This window comes from Hyperoodon ampullatus, assembly GCF_949752795.1.
Source record: "Hyperoodon ampullatus genome assembly, chromosome: 19".
In the NCBI taxonomy this organism is placed as follows: Eukaryota; Metazoa; Chordata; class Mammalia; order Artiodactyla; family Ziphiidae; genus Hyperoodon; species Hyperoodon ampullatus.
Window position 1 is genome coordinate 25,775,939 of NC_136932.1, and position 18,617 is coordinate 25,794,555.

Below are 18,617 nucleotides of genomic sequence, written 5' to 3' on the forward strand. Positions count from 1 at the left end.
GTTCACAGATGTCAGGTGCTTAACTAGTGCCTGGCCATACAGGTGCTAAGTGAACACTTGATGTTATATTCTTACCCTGAGGATAACACTGTCCCCTCCCCTCCCCACCTGTCAGCCCAGCCCTGCACCCCTCAGCCCCTCACCTCCTCCACAAAGCCCTGGGTCCTTTCTGGCAAGGCCTGTACCCACCTGGAGACATACAGGCCTCCAGGCCTGCCGGGCTGTTCCCGCCCTTCCCATGGGGGGTTAGGGTCAGGGGCCGGGCAGCTTTGGGGAAACACAGGAGGAATGCAGGCCCAGGTAGGCTCTGAGCTCCCACGGCCCACCTGAGACACGGACTTGGTCCATCTGGCCTTGGACCAGGGCTGCGGCTGGTACGGACAGTCTGACTCGGGTCCAGTGAGACCTCCCTGATCTGGACCAGTTAGGACACGGCCACCTCGAATTATTATAAAGTCCAAACTGATAGCTATTTAGAATACTTAATGTAGTTTGATTATTTTCCCACACATAAGATGATTTGAACAAGGCTGCTGGAATGTTTAAAGGTCCACGTGGGGTTCTCACCCTCACCTCCTTCTCCGGTCTGAGTGGCTTTCACCAGCAGCCGGGCCTCGTCTGGGCTTTCCCATTCCTCTGTTGACCAGGGATGACAGGGATGTTCTGAAGTCACGAGTCTGAGCACTCCCCACACCCCACGCTGCAGAAGCACCTGTTCCCGGATGCGGGCCTCACACCGGAGCCCCGACCTTGGCTTTGAGCTCAGCCTCAACTCGGGGACAAGAGCCCAGGATCGAAAACGCCTCACATCGCTCCCCTGCTGTCCGACCGTATCTCCCCCTGAAACGGCACAGCTGGAAACCCATACAGAGGGCCAACTCGACTCATGTTCACCCGTCCTGGAGCTCAGAGGGGCCTTGCCGACCGGGCCTCCGCCCGCCCTGCCGCCCAGAGCTGCCTCTTCCAAAGTCTGAGGACGCCAGTTGCCTCCTGCTCCACTGTCAGGAAACCGTTGCCTTAAAGCTAACCCAGCACTCGCGGTTGTTACCTGGCTTCACTCCCTGATGTGTCTGGGGAGGACCCACACCGCGTAAGAGCCCTTTCCGGCACTCGCGAGGATTCGGAAGGGCGTGGGCATCGGGCGCTTGGGAAGAACACGTGGTGAGACAGCAGGAGCTGGGTTCCAGCAGCTGCTCTGCCATGGGCGCCCCGAGCATCCTCTTCTCTAAAACGAGGCAGAGACGTCTTTCCTTTACGGCCTAAGGTAGGGCCTAGTGCTCAGACCTGGGCCTCTGTCCCGGGGCTTGGGAAGGCAGGGCTTGTGACATCTCTACGGCTCTTTCTTGCATCTTCAAAGGTGTGTTTTTACAAAGATGAGATGGGCTGATGGGCCAGCTTTCATCTAAGCCCAAGCCAGGGCCTGTGTGCAGGCGGGGTGTCCCGGGTGGCCGTCCTGGGGAGCGGGCCTGGGGGAGGGTGGGAGAGGGAACCCAGGTAGAGGGAAAGGCGGTGCGAGGGGCGGCCCTGAGCTGACCGTCACTGGTTTGGTCCTGCTGGGACCCGCCCCCAGAAGCAGGTAGAATGGGTGGAGGACGGGAACACCTATCCACCGGCTGCCATCCTCCTGCTCCAAGGTCACCCCAGGGCCGGGGGGCCCTCGCCCCCCAAACCTCCAGCTCCAAAAGCGAGTGAGTGTGTGTGCAGTTCCCTCTGGGTGACCTACCCAGTGCCGCAGGCAAAAAAGCAAGAAGCAACTGGAGCGGCTGAATCGAGGTTCCAGCAGGAGACACCCCAGGGAGGTGGTTGCTGCTCTGAAGGGCTGGAATAAAGGCGGGCAGAGACGTGAGGGGTGGGCCCCAGGGGGCCCGTGCATGCTCAGCCAGTGCCCGCTGCTTCAGCATCTGTGAGGAACAGGTGAGGTCGTGCCTGTGGAAGCGCTCTGCCAGCCGCCGTAAGGGGTGACACGAAGACCACCGTTATGATCAAGTCACCGCCTAACATCCTTTCCTCCAGCGCTCCCCTAATGGCGACCGACCTCTGGGGTGGCCTGTTATGGAGGCTTATGTCACACGCTGAAATGACTCGCAGGGTAACCAACTCGTCCCGGTTTGCCTGCGACTTTCCTGGGTTTAGCACTGAAAGTCCTACGTGCCTGTCGCCACCTGAGTCCTGGGGGTCGGTCACCCTCGCGGTCTATCAGGGCACAACCCCAGGGCACGACCGTCACTGCCCAGAGGCAAGCAGTGGGGATATTCACCCACGGGGGCCAAAGGTCACCTACACACATGTCCCCCTGACGGGTCACCCGCCACTCACCAGCCTCCACATCTGGGCGGCCCTGCGGTCACTTCAGACACAGCCCCACGTTTTCCCTGGAGTCAAAGATCCGGTTTCTTTTCTTTCTTTCCATAAACCTCATTGGTTGTTTTCAGACACTGTAGAAAATTTAGAAAATACAGAGGAAATGTAAAGAGGAAAATCTGAATTCACCGAGAAATGAAACAGTGGACACCTTTTAGGATATTTCTTTCCGGATGTTTCCTAGGCTTAGAGAAATACCTCTAGTATGATGTATGTAGATGAATGCATATGTTAACATCTGCACACAAAATAGTCCTAGAATCTTAGAGCAGGACGGACTCCTTTGGGCCCAGTTCCCGAGCTTTAACAGATGAAGAAGTAACTCGTCTGGGGCCATGTGTCTCAAGAAGTCTCTTCACACAGTGGTTCCCTGACCCGCAAAAGGAGAGGACCGCCGTGTCCCCGGGAGCACAGGCCACGACCCCGGGAGCGCTGCGGTATTCCCGCGGTGGGGTCCACATGGGATCTCAAAATTAGCCAACCCCCGGCTCATCGCTTAGCAGATAGCGCAGCAAATGGCCCGATTACCGAGAGAGCACGTGTGAAATGGATTGGACATGGCGTTCTCTCTTACTTCTCACATCAGCCATTAATTTTCTCCCCTATTAAATGCCTTGAGGCCAACACTCACAAAATTAAATCTGACAGGGATAGATGTGAAGTCCTTCGGACTAAACACTCCACTCGACAAAAAAACAGGTTGGGGGAGGTGAGGCCGCTCTCATGAAAAGATCCTGGAAGGCTGAGTACGGGAAGAGCAGGTCCCGAGAACAGAAGCACAGGATCCCGAGAAGAGGAGAGGCAGGGCTGTGCTCCTGGGCTGACCCAGAGCAGGGGGCGGGGCTGGACAAGGGTCTTGGAAGCATCAATAAAGAAACGGCTGAAGTAAATGGGGATAGTTGGCCTAGAGAGGACGCTCGTTTAGGGGACCTACCCCGTTCTCTACTCGAGGTGCCCTCCTCCTCCTCAGACCCCACTTCTTTAGACTGGGGCCAGGGGACGCGTCTGGTCCCGACCGTTGGCAGCTTGCCAGCCTCCTCTCGTCCTCAACCTTGGGCCTCACTTTTTGTGCAAACCCTGGATGGCTGGAAAACTAGCTTGTCCTTCATCCTGTTGGATACAATTCCTCTCTTCAGTGGCTTGAAGGGTTGACACACGATAGAGGCTGGGTTCTTTCATTCCCAGGGATTATAGGTAATACCCGTGGATAGGTTTTTGTGGAGGCTGGCAACCTCTCAGGAACGTGAAGTTAAAGCTGTTTGGAAACAGAATGCCTTGGGAGGTGGCGAGGTCCCTGTCGCTAGCTGGAGGGTACAAAGAGAGGATTCGAGTCCCTGGTGGGGAACCTGCTCCAGAGGCTTTGGAAGCGTGAGCCTGAGAGACTGCGCGAGTCTCGTTGCAACAGGAAGACGCTTCTGCGGATGCAGTACACGCAGCTTCCCAAACACTGCGTGTGGGCCCCTGCCGCTGACAGAGGAGCAGGAAGGGCCAGCACGTCTGTTTGCCTTCCTGCAAGGCTGGCCCCCAGTGAGTGAACGAGGCGTGTTGCATTTCCTCTCACACAGCAGTGCTCCTGTGTTAGCGTCCTGGGGCTGCTGGAACAGACCATCACGAACCAGGAGGTTTGGAACAACAGAATACAGTTGTCGCACAGTTCTGGAGGCCCAAAGTCCGAAGTCGGGGTGTCAGCAGGGCCCTGCCCTCTCTGAGACTCTGGGTACGTTCCTTTCTTGCCTCTTCCTAGCTTTGGCCGGTTGCCTGCGATCCCTGCCATCCCCCGGCGTGTAGCCGCATGACTCCAACCTCTGCCTCTGTCTTCACACGGCCTTTTCCCTTGGGTCCAGGTTTCCCTCTTCCTATAGGGACACCAGTCATTGGATTTAGGGCCACCCTAAGTTAGTGTGGCCTCATCTTAACTTGATTCCATCTTCAAGACCCTGTTTCCAGATGAGGTCCCATTCACAGGGACCAGGGGTTAGGACTCCAGCATGAGTTTTCTGGGGGGCGTGGGGTGCAGGGGCTGTGTGCAGGGGGGACACAGTTTAACCCAAGGCAATGCTCGTTCCTTCAGTCTGTGCACAAGAGCTTGGTGTGGAGGAGGAGTGGAGAGAAGTTAGGAGAGGAGCGGAGGGGCAGGGGAATGCGGGAGAGCGAGCTGTCAGCACGCTCTGAGCAGAATCCCCTGCGGTGAGATGCATCGTGTGTACACGCGGCCCCAAGAAAGGGAAATGTCTCTTCCTATCGTATAGTTGGACTGATGAACCATAACTGCACATGGTTACGCAGCCACTAAAAAGAATGTGTCAGAAAATCTGTTATGTTGGGCAGTGTGATCCCTATTTACAGTTTCTATCAAATAGAAAATATCACCCTAAATGCAGAGTGGAGGTTTGCAGAATACATCGGAAGGGCATTTGGAACTAACGTGTCTACATGCAAGCTAGTTTCAAAACCTGCTTTCTTTTCTGATCGAATATGTAAATTTGCTGTTTCCTGGCAAAGCATAGTTTTAGCATAATAAGCGGTGCAGCAAAAGCTTTACTTCCCTAGTCCCTGTGCTATTGCCTTCTAAGACTGTCAGCAACTTTTGGATTAGTATCAACTTATTATTTTTTTTAAATCTATAGGTATTGACCTAGAGAAGTGTGTATCATTATTACATGAAAAAAGTAGGTTACAGAGTAAAGTGTATTGTATTATTCCTTTTGCAAAATAAGGGATATAACCATCCTGGAAACCAGCTTGGCTGTCCCTTATAACAAACACGCAGCTGTCACGTCACCCAGCAATTACTCTCCTGGGCATTTAGCCCAGAGAAATGAAGAGTTAGGTTCATCCCAAAACCTGTTCATAGCAGCGTTATTGGAAATAGCTGGAAACCACAGGTGTAATAGCTGGACATAATCCAGATGTCATGAACTGTAGTACATCCATGCCGTGGAATATTGCTCCGCAGTCAAAAGGAGCAAACTATTGATACTTACCACAACTTGGTGAATCTGGAGAGAATTATGCTGAGTGAAAGAGACAGGCCCAACAGGTTACGTGCTGTAAGATTTCATTTATAGAACCTTCTTGAAATGACAAAACTGTGCAAATGGAGATCATCTTAGTGGTTGCCTTGCGTCAGGGTCAGAGCCTGGTGACCGGGATGAGGTGGGCGTGGCTATAAAAGGGCAACACAAGGGGTCCTCCAGGTGGTAGAATGTTCCTGACTGTAGCAGTGTCAGGATCCTGGTTGGGATGTTCTCGCTGGGGAAACCGGGTGAAAGATACATGGGATTTCCCTGCAGTGTTTCTCACAACTGCGTGTGAATCTACAATTACCTCCAGGTAAAAAGATTAATTTTTAGAAAACAGGGGGAGCCTCACACACATGCACACGTGGGAAGACTCACAGCTGACTGTTGACCCCTGGACATCAACTCTGAAGAGAGATTATTTACTTCTTGTTCAGCCTCTTAATGTTTGACTGTTCCCACAAGCGTGGGGGACTTGGTGATTTTGTTTAGACCCGTAAAGTAGCCCCAGAAGTGTGCAGGGGGAGAGGGAAGGAGGGCAGAGGGCACTACCTCGCCCACCCACGCCTGGAAGACACTTGCCCAGCATCTCCACGAACCTCCTGAAGCTGGGGTGCGACCCGCGCTGGCCATCCTGACACCAGCCTGCCCTGGGGCTCCTTCCTCTTGCTCACAGGTACTCGTGGCTCTCCACCAAAGAGTAAGAGCCACGGAGCAAAGGGTGGGTGATGTCTGGGTCCCAAAGCAGCAAATCTCCCCTAAGCCATCAGCACAGGCCAAGAAGTGCCTTTCAGTATCGTGTCACATGACTCTCCCGAGATTCCCTAGATGAGGCCCGTGGTTGTCCCCATTCTCCAGAGCAGGAGACTGAGGCAGGTAGCTAAAACGCTCACGCTTGACCTGGCTCAGACGACACTGTGGAAGTGTACCCCACTCAATGCGCCACCACTGACACCCTCAGACTGTCCCCCACTGTCCCTGACCAAACCCAGCCTGCCCAGCAGTGGCCTGGAGACCAGCCCCCAAGCTCTCTGAAGGCAGCAGCTCATGGGTCCAGCTGAGGGGAGGCTGGGGGGCAGCTGACTGGTAAACAGGAGGTGCTGCAGGTGCCCCCAGCTCGTCGAGGCCCTTCTCTGTGGGAAGGACGGGGACGGAGGCTGGCCTGGCGCGGGCCCTGCTCCCTGCACCGTGCGCCTGACCAGGAGGTCCGGCCGGGATGTGGGAGGGTCAGCGAGACGCTCAGCAGCTGCTGCAGAACGAGAACGGCCTCCAGCTGAAAGCAGGTGGGCCCGTGCAGGGGCCAGGACGAGCTCCTTGTAGGGTCGGGGGCCCGGCCTGGGTGTGCGGGGTGCTGGCAGGACAGACCCCGGCACCCTGTGCCCCCCGACCTGCGTCCGCTTCTGCACCGCGCACGCCCACACTGCAGGGGAGCAGGCGCTGGGAGAGCTGGCAGAAGATTCCAGAAGGGAGGACTGGGTGGTCCTCCTGCCGTCACTAAATTACTCAGGGTGTCCTGCGAAGGCTACTTCTCCGAGCAGGGAGGGAAACCAGGCAGCAGAGGGTCTGGGCCTTTCCGGGAGTTTCTCTTCCTTCTATCACACCCAGTGAGGGGATTACAGTCACGTTGCCGACCGTGTGCAGATTCGGCCTGTAACGTAGGAGGTATTCACCGTACCTGTGGGCTCGAAGGAGAGGGGAAGACAGACAGACAGACAGACACTGCCGCAGGGAGGTGGGCGGCCGCTCTCATCCTGGCCCACAGCCCCTCTCCCTGCAAGGGTCCTTCTCACCTCTGGCCGCACTGGACTTCCCACCCTCCCCAGATACACCGTCAGCCCCAGCCCTGCCTCTTCACAGCCCCGCCTCTGCCTGGCTGGCCCCTCCCCCATCCCCCTGGGAAGGTCTTTGTCACCTTTCAAGCCTTGGCTCCGCAGTCCCCTTGGGCCCTGCTGGCCCAGGATGTTCTGCTTGAGGCCCCTCGTCCCTGTGTCCTGGTGCCCCTCACTCTCGCGGGTGTCCAGACGTGGACCGTAATGATGCGGCCAGCCTGGGGCGCGTCCCCCGCTGTGCGGTCCTTCTCTGTGCCCCACGGCCATCGGAGCGGCCCTTCTGCGCCCTCCACGCCCAGAGCCAGGCACACCCAGCCAGCGAGTCTGGGGAGAAAGGACGTGGAGCCCACGGAACACTTACACCGTTCTTTCCCTCGCTCCCTGCAGGGGTCTATAAAGGGCACTGCTTCCGCATCAACCACTTCCCAGAGGACAACGATTACGACCACGACAGCTCGGAGTATCTCCTGCGTGAGTGCGGAGGATCCTTCGCTTCCTCTGTGGGTGGAGCGGGGGCCGGTGGTGGGCAGCCAGCTTAGGGGGAGGAAGATGGGCCCCAGGGGGGCGGAGGGGGCAGGTCCCTGGGTGCTCCCCTCACTCCCTTTCTGATTCCGAATTGTTAGTTCAGAGGATGGAGTGTTGTTCAAAGTTGCTGTGTTGTGCTGGGTGCCCCGGTGGAGTTGCTTGGCTGATAGGACCACGCCCGGGTGCGGCCCGGGAAGATGGAGCGAGGGTGGGGGGATCCCTGCTCCCCAGGGCCGCTGTCTTCAGAGGAACTGATTGCTGTGTCTGGTCCAGAGGTCAGGACGTAGGCTTGCCCGGGCCCGGCATCCTGGGGGCTGTGACACCCCAAGCATACGGCCCTGCCAGCCCTGGACCTGCCCACCCCTCCCCACCCCCACCCAGCATTCTAGTCTTGAAAAATCAGATTAAGTCGTGCGCTGAAACAGCCATTGGGTGCCAGGCAGCCTGTGGGAGAAAGTGAGTAAGAGGGTGGGTCCAGCCTCGGGTATGTGGCCCTGAGTGTCTCCGGCACAGACCGGTAGAGCCCATGAGCTGCCCCTGCCCGGGTCCTGCAGCGGAGCTGGCCCCCAGACTGGAACCTGGAACTCAAAGGACGAACCCCTCCCCACACCCTAAATCCAGATCTCGTCCGTGGGCACCTCCCTGGGAGAAAGGATGGAGCCTCAGCCTGGGGAGGAACCTGGAAATGGAAAAAACGGCACCATTTTGAAGTCATTTTCCCCTTTTGCATTAGCCAAGACGCACGCAGAGCTGCTCCCAGCAGCTCCCCCGGGGGCTCAGGCCAGCTTCATTTATGGAATCGATACCAGTGTCCTCAGAGGGAGCACGATTCACTCTGCACCTGCTTATGGATCGTTCTTTTCTAAGAGAAAGGATTTTGGTTCTGAGTCATCTAGAACAGCGTGCGGTTCCCCTGCAGCCTGGGGCAGCGTCAGGCCTGGAACCTGAAATAATTTAGCCAGATCTGCCTCCCATCCCTCCTCCCTCACCTTCTCCTCTTCCTCACGCCTGTGCTCTCTGCTTTCTGCGGGCCACCACTGAACCCAGCAAATGATAGTCCATAGGGCCGCCACAGATGGCTGTGCAGGTTGCACACTGCACAACTCAAGGGATGTCATTTGCATAGACTAGCGTATACATTACACTCTGTGAGTTGCATGGTGCGTGGCCTGCACAGCCATCTGGGGTGGCTGCTGGTGAAAGCCAGCCCTGACGCGGGACCTCCCCTTGTTTGCTAGCCAGGGCAGTCAGATGGTCCCCGAGGCTCTGAGGGCAGATTTGCTAACCTGGCCACCTTGGGACTGCGCGGAAGCAGCTCCTGGAGAAACACGCCATTCCCTCCCCACTTCCCACATGAACTTGCCTGAGGTTAATCGGCGCGGGCTCTGCCTCTTTACTCCCTTGCCCTTCCCCCCTTCATGGTCCCCAAAGTGCTGGAATCTCTTTCTGGATGGGCCTCATGGCACATCAGCCCAGAGGTCAGACGATGTGGCTTCCTGGGGTCCCAGCAGGAAGCAGAGGGGACACTCGGATGGGATGAAGGAAGGGCATTTAGTGAAGGACTAATTACAGAGGTGTGGGCGGGGCTAAGGGAAACTTACAAGGGGCGGTGAACACACCGCGGCTAGCAACAGAAGGACCCCTTACAGCCCTCGGCCTGAAGAGGTGGGAGAGGCAGGTATGGACACTTGCGCCAGGGGAGCTGTAAGGACAGGCCGCCTGGCAGGGGCTGTGGCCTTTATGAGAGTGCAGCCACCTTATCCTCGTCCTCATCTGCAGGAAGGAAGCCAGGGGAATAACCGTCTCCCCTGCACTCTCCTCCCAAAGCCGGAGTCGGGGGACCCTGATGATCCGGTCCCTGGCATCAGCCTCCCAGGACCCAGAGCAGGACGGAGAGAGGTGGTCCGAGGACTGGGAGGGGCAAACCGAGCATGTGCTGCACACTCACCAATCCAGCTTCAGGCTCCTGCTGTCCTCAAACCCTACCAGTGGTGCCCCGGGGCAGGGCGTGAGGGCTGGGAGGGCCCCAGCAGCGATTTTCCCCAATAAAATGATGGCAACTGCACATCAGCAATCAAAGCTCATTTGGGAAGGAAATGTTTCCTCATTTGTGCACCATGGGGAGCCAGCGGGGTTCATTCAGGAGCCCATGGAAGAGAAGGGGTGATGGCTTTGGGGCCTGTGATCTCAACTGCTGGTGGGGAGGGCAGAGCTGACTCTCCATCAGGGAAGTGGTTTTCCACTCAGGGGCTGCAGAAACAACGAGAATTGGCCCTGAAATCGAGCCCCAGAGTGCAGGTGCCTGTGAGCTTGGAGCCAGAGGGAGTGGGCAACATTCCAGGACAGATCAAGGTCGCGGTCGCTGCGGCCATCCGGCCTGAGTTTCCCTGATTCCCTGCCGTTTCTCTCTGTTGAGCTCGCTGGCCTCAGGGGCTCCCGTTCCTCTTGCCCTGGGCCTGGTCCCCCTTCTCCAGGCTCCGCATTTCGGGTTGGGTGCGTGGTTTCTGTGCTAACCCCAGAGTGCTGGTGTCAGGGCTGCTGGGAGCCCACGGCGAGCCTGAGGGCGAGTGAGGAGGAGATGCCCACCCTCTGGGCAAACACAGATCCTTGCCAGGGCTTGATGTAGCCACAGGGCCATGGGCTGGATGTCGGCCCCGCTCTGTGCAAGACCCAGCCTGCACCGCGGTTGGTGCCTGCAAGTCTAGAGCTCCAGGTGAGCCCACGTGGCAAAGGATGGTGCTCACGTGACTTACGCGGACAGGACGGACGGCTCTGGGCCAGGCCCGACCTTGGAGATGTTAGAGGCTCCAGGCTTCCCTCGCTGCAACCCCTCTGACCCACCTGCAGAACGGGGGCATCGAGGGGGACCCGGTCCCCCTTTGCCGGCCCGCACGGATCAGAGGCGCATTTCAAAAGCCCACAGGAAACCTCCTCCCAAAACCTGCGGCTGTGAGAAGGCAGAGGGAGAAGGAGGGGGAGGCGGAGAGAAGAGCTTCATTTACTGCCTCAGACAAGCCCCTCTCTGTGCAGCAGGGCGCACACTGGTGGGCTTACAGACAGGGAGACAAACGCTGCCTTCAGAGGCTGAAAGGCCGCAAACGAGCTCAGCTGGCTCAGGAGGGGGGCCTGCCAGTGCCCCCAGCTCACCGTCCCCTGCCGGCCCCCAGGGTCCACGGAGCCGGGATTTCTCCTGGGCTGGGAGGCCGAGCTCGGGGTTCTGCTCACGTGCCCCTTCCCTTCCTCCCGCCTCCTCTCCCGGCCAGATGCTCAGGGAGGGGGACCCGCATCCCCTAGGGCCCTACTAAGCACCTGATGTACCTTATTCCATCGGACTCTCATCACAACACTTGCAGGTAGTGTGTTCTTTTCCTAAGGCCGCTGTAATAAATTACCACAAACTGGGGGGCTTAGAACAACAGAAATGTACCCCCACACAGAGTGGAGGCCAGATGTCTTCACTCAGGCGTTGCCAGGGCTGTGCTCCCTCCAAAGCCTCTAGAATCTTTCCCGCCTTTTCCAGCTCTGGCAGCCCCGGCATCCTTGTCTTGAGCTGTATCATTCTTTCTTCTGTCTCCGTCCTCACGTGGCTTCTCCCCACGGGCTCTTCTGCTGTGTCGCTTCCTCTTCATATTAGGGCGCTTGTCACTAGACTTAGGGCCCACCGTAACCTAGGATGGTGTCATCTCAAGATCCTTAACTTACTCACAGCTGCAAAGACTTTTCTCCAAATCTGGTCACACTTATAGGTACCAGCAGTTAGAATGTGGACATAGATTTTGGGAGGCCACAATTCAACCCCTACAGGTAGGTATTACTACTCTCCCCAGGTTGTAAAAGAGGGGAGTGAAGTGGTCTGAAGCTAGCTGCCCTGGTCGCCCCGCTGGGCAGTGCACAGCTGCAGATCTAGCTCTGTGGGACGCCGCAGTCCGTGGACATGCTCCCCTGTCCAGCCACCTCCTCCTCGGTGACCTCACGAGGTCCGGAGCTTCTTGGGGTGATGACGCTGGTGTTGACGGAGATGGGAGATCAAGGCTGTCACTTAAGAAGTGTGTGCTATGGGCAGGGCCTTTGCTAAATAAGCCCATTAGATGTGCAGAACCCACCCTAGACATAGGTCTGTTATGAACTGCGTCCCACTACTAGGGAAACCCAGTGTTAGGGAGGCCCCACCTTGGCCAAGGCCACACAGCCAGTGTGTCACAAAGCAGGGTACCCAGGCCCACCGAAGGCAAAGCCTGTGCCCTCGGCCGCCCATCCGAGCTGCCTCTCTCGGATCCACTCCCAGCATCCCGGAGGCTTCACGGAGACGGTGTCCACGAGCTGTGACGGGCCGTCTGACAGTGTTTTCGTGCCTGTTGCTGTGGCCTCCCTGGTGGCGCTGAGGGGGTCTCCCCCCGTCTGGCTGATAGAAGTGGGGCCCACATCCAGGGAGAGCCTGAGACGTGGGCAGATGTGATTCCAGGCCACGGGGCGCCCAGGGGGAGTGACCAGCAGGCCGGGGCCGTCACTTGGTGGTCCACCCTGCCCCCACCCCAGCTCCCTACCCACCTCGGGTCTCCAGGGCGGGATGGGAATCTTCAAAGTCAGCGGAAGGGCCTTGAGAGCTTTGGGGCCGACGCCCATGGCCAGGCCGGGAGGACGGCCAGCCCCACGGCCCTCTCTCTGTGTCTCCTGCTGGCCAGGCCTCGTGCGCGCCTCCAGCGTCTTCCCCATCCTCAGCACCGTCCTCCTCCTGCTCGGCGGGCTCTGCATTGGCGCCGGGAGACTCCACAGCCGCAAGAACAACGTCGTCCTCAGCGCCGGCATCCTCTTTGTGGCCGCAGGTGAGCCGTCCGCTCTGGTCCCCGCTGCACAGAGCGCTCGTCTGCGGCGTGCGGTGGGGGTGACGGGCGGCAGGTCGTAACATCGCCGTGGGTGACGCGGGTCCAAAGCACAGGGCGCCGGGTAGGGAGTGGGGAGCAGCTGCTTAACAGGTATGGGGTCTCCTTCTGGGTGATGTAAATGTTCTGGAACGAGCGGAGGTGGTGGTTGCACAACACCGTGAATGAACTAAATGCCACTAAATTGTGCACTTTAAAGGGTTAATTTTATGTTACGGGAATTTCACCTCCATTAAAAATAAGAATAACTGGTCCAGGTGCGCAGAAGGCCACAGAGGGGCAGCACTGGTGCCTTACAAGTCCCTGTCGGGGAGCCTGGCTGAGTTGGGGGTTGGGGCGGGCCTCAGAGGGATGCTCAGAAGCCAAGGCCTGAAGGAGTTGAGCCGGTACAGACAAGGGGGAGGGACACAGGGCCGGCGAGGGGGCAGGAGCCCAGGGTGCCCGGGGCAGAGTGAGCGAGGGGGTCGCGGGGGGAGCCCCACCTGCCCACCCTGACTGCCCGGGTCTCCTGGCTCCGAGATGGGCAACAGCACCTCTGCGCCCCCCAGAGCTGTGGGTGAGAGCAACCCATTCCCTGCCCAGTGGGTCCGAAACGGCTTAACACAGTCGCTCCTCTGAGCCTGGCCTCAGACAGCGCGCTGCGGCCGGAGGTGGGTCAGTGCTCACGCCTGGTCCAGGGGAGAATCCAGCAGCCTGAGTCCCCGGGGCTGGGGGCGTGGAGGGGCGTCTGAGGAGCAAAGCTCGGCCAGTGGCGTCCTCAAAACTCTGGGCAGCCCGGCGGGATGAAGATGACGGTGCAGCAGGACTGGAGCAGCTGACTTCCTAGGCCTCGTTCCAGTAAATCAGCGTGAGAAATGTCACAAAGCTCCGCCCGCAGCCCTTTCCTGAATTGTCATCAAAACTCCTTGCGCTGTCCTAAGGGCGTTCTCGCTTTCAAAGAGCCTTTTTCTCACACCGGACCCGTGAGGCACAGCGGAGCGAGGGTCCCTGTACCTGGTCTCTGAACCCTGAATCGGCCCAGTGGCACCGTGTGGGTGACAGTGAGGCTCCCAGTCATCAGGCGGGGCTTCCCTCACTGGCCCAGGAAGGGGCCTGCGAGGGGCGCGGCCCACGTAAGTCCCCGGAGGTCATCTCATCCCCATCTCTTCTCATGGCTTCTCTTGGAGAAGGAAGGTGACTGCCGTTTGCATCGCGGAACTGCGGGCCACAGCTACTCAGGGCCAGGCTCAGAATCTCAGGGCCAGGGCTCCTGGCTGGCATGCTTGTGCTTTTTCTCCCGCCCCACTTCAGTCTTTGTCTCCTTCCAGTGCAGTAAATATATGTGTGTGTGCATCTGCGGGGGATGTATGTGAGTGAGGAGTGTGTGTGTGAGCGTGTGACTGTGTGTGAGTGAGTGTGTGTGTGTGTGTGTGAGCGTGTGAGTGGCTGTGAGTGTGTGTGAGCGTGTGACTGTGTGTGTGAGTGTGAGCGTGTGAGCATGTGAGTGTGTGAGTGTGTGTTGGAAAGGAGGATCTCCTTAGGAAGAAGCAGCACGCTCCTTCCTGGCCAGGTCCCTATCCTGTCCCTTCTCCTCACCTTAGCCCTGAACGGGGGCAAGGCAGGAAGGCAGGGACACACCCCATTCTCCCTCCTCCTCCAAGCAGGCAGATTGCTCAAGGTGTGGACTTGAATCCTGCTGTGGCGTTTGAATCCTGTCCCCTTTCCTTTCCCGAGGAAGGAAAGAAGACTTCCATTAACACCAGTTGCCAGTGCTGCACGAGTGCACCCCCATCACTCCAGCTCCTGAGGAGGTGGTCACGTGGCCCAGGCGGTTTCCCTGAAGTCACCCGGCGGCAACGACAGGCTGAGCCCAGGGCTGTCAGCCTCTAAAGTGCGCTGCCCCCTGCATTGCCTGTTCCCCCTGGAGGGACCTTCTCAAAGGCATCTCCAGATGCCCTGGGTCTCCAGAGGGGCTGTGGAGCCCGGGGCGCAGAGACACTCAGCTGAAAGCACAGGTCTAGCCACAGAGGAGAGGACGTGGCAGCGAGAAAACACAATGGCCATGCAGGCAAGCAAGGGGCTGTTCGTTGGTTCCCATTTATTCCCTGGATCAAGGAGCCCCGATCGTGGGCCAAGGCAGCGCAGACCCAGAGTCACGCCCAGGGCCCGGCAGTGAGGTGAGACGAGCCGTGGATAATTCTAGGTGGAAAATGATCGGAGCCTCAGGAGAAGTCTGGTCTAAAGGCTGGGAGAGTCAGAAGAGGACGCTGGTAACTTCTTTGGGAACATGGAATCAGTTGGGATGTGATCTACAGAGCATTCTTATGACTTGTGCAGAATAGGGGAAGGGGAGGCAAAGCCAGCAGGCGGGGAGGAGGGATGGAAGGAAGCAAACCGTGATTGTGAAAACCCGTGTCAGTGGGGGCTCTTCTGGAGCACAGCGGAAGGGGAGAGGAGTCCAGACCTACAGCTGGATCGCTGAGCCCTTAGCAGGACATACTCCAACCCATCCACGCTGGGATTGGTGCAGTAGGAAGATGCACAGAGGACCTGGGCAGGGCATAACAACACATTACGATAAAACACAATAGACTGTGATAGAACTCAAAGCATGCTCTGTGTGTGCTGGGCGCGGTGCTTTCTATGCAGTAGCTCGTTGAAACCACACACCCACCCAGTGCAGTGCGTGCCACTGGCATTCCCACTTTGCACATGAGGACCCTGAGGGGTAAGTAATTCGCATAAAGTTCCAGAGATGAGAGTTGGTAGAACCAGGATTCAAACCCAGGCAGCTCGGCTCTGCTCAACCTCACTTATAATGAGAGAAAATCACATAAACACACTAATGGGTTTCACCTCCCAGACTGGCAAAGATCCAGAAGTTTGATACTATGAAGTATAGGCTGATGAGACATTTTGTGCCGCTATGGAGGGTGCTTGAGCTGGGACCCTGAATTCAAACACAACTATGCACAACTCAAGATCGTGGGGCAGAAAAAGGACATTAGTGGAGACCCCAGTGAGATCCGAGAAAAGTCTGGAAGGTAAATGGATAGTAGCACACCAGGTGGGCTTCCTGGTTGTAACAAATGTACACGGTAACGTAGGACGTTAATGGGGGAAAACGGAACGGGAAGTTGGAAAGGGGGTCTCTCTGTACTGACTTCACACCTTTTCAATAAATCTAAAATTATCCCCAAATAAAAGTTTGTTTTTAAATGCACACACCCAGTGAGGCAGCAGTTTCACTTCAAGGAATTCATCACATTTTTACTCACGTGTGTGTGGAATGATGTAGACATAAGGCTGTCTCATAGCCGAGGGCTGGAAGCCACCTGCATGTCCAGAGCAGAGGCCTGGGTAGATGCCCCTGCGGCGGGGTTGGTGCCATGAGCAGTTAGAAAGTCAGAGACAGCTCTTCCTGTCCTGATAGGGAACTCTCTCTCGGGTGGAGACAGTTGAGTGAAAAGGCAAGGGGCCAAAGAGTATTGTGCAAAGAAAAAAATGGACGAGAGAGAGAGAGAGAGAGAGAGAGAGAGAGGTGGAGGGAGGGAGAGCGACTGGATATGGATATGAGAAGGATATACGAGAGAAGATAACAGTAGCTGCCTTAGGAGGGGAACTGGGTAGTAAGAGCCTGTGTTTTATTATATACTCACCCAAACTCTGTACTTCATTAGCCATTCAAAATCAACTACTTTTACTTGAAATTAGCAACCAGAACAAAGACATACCCACCAAAAAGGGGAGTGGCCACATCCCCTGCTCCACCCACCTGCCTCCTGCTCCACCAACTGCCTTCTACTCCGCCCAGCAGCCCCTGCTCCGCCCACCTGCCCCGCCCACCTGCCCCTGCCCAGCTGTGGGTCTCACCTCTCTCTGCCTTTGTTCCCCACCCCCTCCTGCTTCCCTTTCAGGCCTCAGTAACATCATCGGCATCATCGTCTACATTTCCAGCAACACGGGAGACCCCAGCGACAAGCGCGACGAAGACAAAAAAAACCATTACAACTACGGCTGGTCTTTTTACTTCGGAGCCCTGTCTTTCATTGTGGCTGAGACCGTGGGCGTCCTGGCCGTAAACATTTACATTGAGAAAAACAAAGAGTTGAGATTTAAGACCAGACGGGAGTTCCTTAAGGCTCCCTCCTCGTCACCCTACGCCAGGATGCCGAGCTACCGGTACCGGAGACGGCGCTCGCGGTCCAGCTCCAGGTCCACCGAGGCCTCCCCGTCCAGAGACGCATCTCCGGTGGGGCTGAAGATCGCCGGGGCCATTCCCATGGGCGAGCTGTCCATGTACACACTGTCCAGGGAGCCCCTCAAGGTGACCACGGCCGCCAGCTACAGCCCCGACCAGGAGGCCGGCTTCCTGCAGGTGCACGACTTCTTCCAGCAGGACCTGAAGGGAGGCGTGCACATCAGCATGCTCAACCGGCGGACCACCCCAGTGTGAGCTGCCCCGTCCTCTCGGCACCGGCCTCTCCCCCGATGGGCGGCTTGGACCCCACAGGGGCATCTGACCCTTAAGACGGACCAACAACAGACTGAGGCCACACCCCACCCTCCCGGGTCTCCAGAATGGGTCGCGGGCTGGCTTGGAGCGAAGCCCCGGAGATGGGAATCAGAAGCAAGAAGGCTGATTTTATCCCCCAAGAGGCTGTTTTTATGCCCCGGGGTTCTGAAATCTCCCAGGAGGCCCCAGAGCTCTCCTGAGGCTGCACAGCCTTGCCCCACCCGGGAAAACAAAATCGAGCCATTATCTCCTTTTGGAAACAAATCTTCTGCCAGAAGAACAGGCTTTTGGGCCTTCCCTCCCTGCCCGGGCTTCACCAGGCCTGCAGGGGCCTTTGGATGCTGGTCAGCTGCTTTTGAACCCAAGGTTCTGGCGTCTGTGAGCCGCAGGCGAGGAAGCCGAAGTTTGCCCCCTTTCCCTCCGTCTGTCTGTCTGTCTGTCTCTGGCAGCGGCCGCTTGTTGGGATAACACCGATGCTGAGGAGAGAGCCTGTGACCACCTGGTGCTCTGGCCTTTGTGCTGTCCGGGGCCGCTTCCCTCAGCCTGGGGACATCGAGGCCTGTGGAGGAATCCGTGGGGTTTGGGGGCATCTTTGCTGGCCTGGGCATGAGGTAAAGGCTCTCCTCTCTGCATCTGGAAGGTTCTGCCTCACATGGAAAGGGCAGAACTCACTGACTGTACCTGAGAGTCAGGAAGATTCCACGGGTCAGAGGAAGGGTGGCCTCTTACTTTGCCCCCCCACCTCTGCCCACTGGCTTGAGGAGCAGCTGTGCCCCTCCTCGGGGGTCATAGGGACAGACCTTCCCCCCAGGTGTTTGTCAACAAGAGCCTGAACCTTGTGCAAGAAAGGGAGACCCGAGGGCGAACAGAGACCCAAAGATCAGGACAAACCCCCGTTTCCGGGGTGGTCACTCATCCTGATTTCTTGCAGAAACGCCAGGAGAGCAGTTACATTCATTCTCTCTTAAAAAGTGGCGGCAGCCCCTGCCCCAAGCCCTGTTACTGTCACTTCTTGTGCTCTCGCCCCGCCCCTGAAAGCACTCAGCGAGGAAGTTTGGATGAAAGGGCCGAGCACCTGGGAAGGGAGGCGGCAGGTTCCATGCTTGACGTTTTTCGAACCGTTTCTCCCCTCCGGAGGCAAGCAGATAATGTGGAAGTGTGTCCGGGCTCAGGGGGAAAGCTTTCTGGAACACGGAGCTGAGCCTCTTTTATATAAACACGTGCTTTCTGAAGACAGATCCTTTCTTACTTTTTGAGACCTGGTAATCCCTCTGAAGCAGTTGTCTGCGATGCCGGTAGCTGTCGTACTCAGAAGTGACAAGCAAATTCTTACCTCAGCCACCTGCTCGTGGACCCCCTGGGCGGACTCGGCCCCAGGAGTTCAGATCCGGGTCATGGTCGTCGCCATCCTCCGCCGCCCCCAGAGGGGACCTCCACACGTCCCGCCCCCAGTGACCGCGTGCCGGGGCCCCTCCGCGCTTGCTCGAAACCCTTCCCTCCCGTCGAG

The 18,617-nt window shown here is 57.6% G+C and overlaps 1 protein-coding gene across 1 annotated transcript in view; it reads left to right on the forward strand.

Moving 5' to 3' along the window:
• CACNG4 (calcium voltage-gated channel auxiliary subunit gamma 4) overlaps positions 1-17,050 on the forward strand; it is a gene marked incomplete at its 3' end in the record, with an annotated part of 55,325 nt that extends 38,275 nt beyond the window's left edge. Inside the window, exons 2-4 of the mRNA XM_079726015.1 lie at positions 7,598-7,681; positions 12,418-12,558; positions 16,512-17,050. Of these exons, the coding sequence (XP_079582141.1) occupies positions 7,598-7,681; positions 12,418-12,558; positions 16,512-17,050 (764 nt within the window). The remainder of the gene's footprint in view (positions 1-7,597; positions 7,682-12,417; positions 12,559-16,511) is intronic.
• Between the last annotated feature and the right edge of the window lie 1,567 nt (positions 17,051-18,617).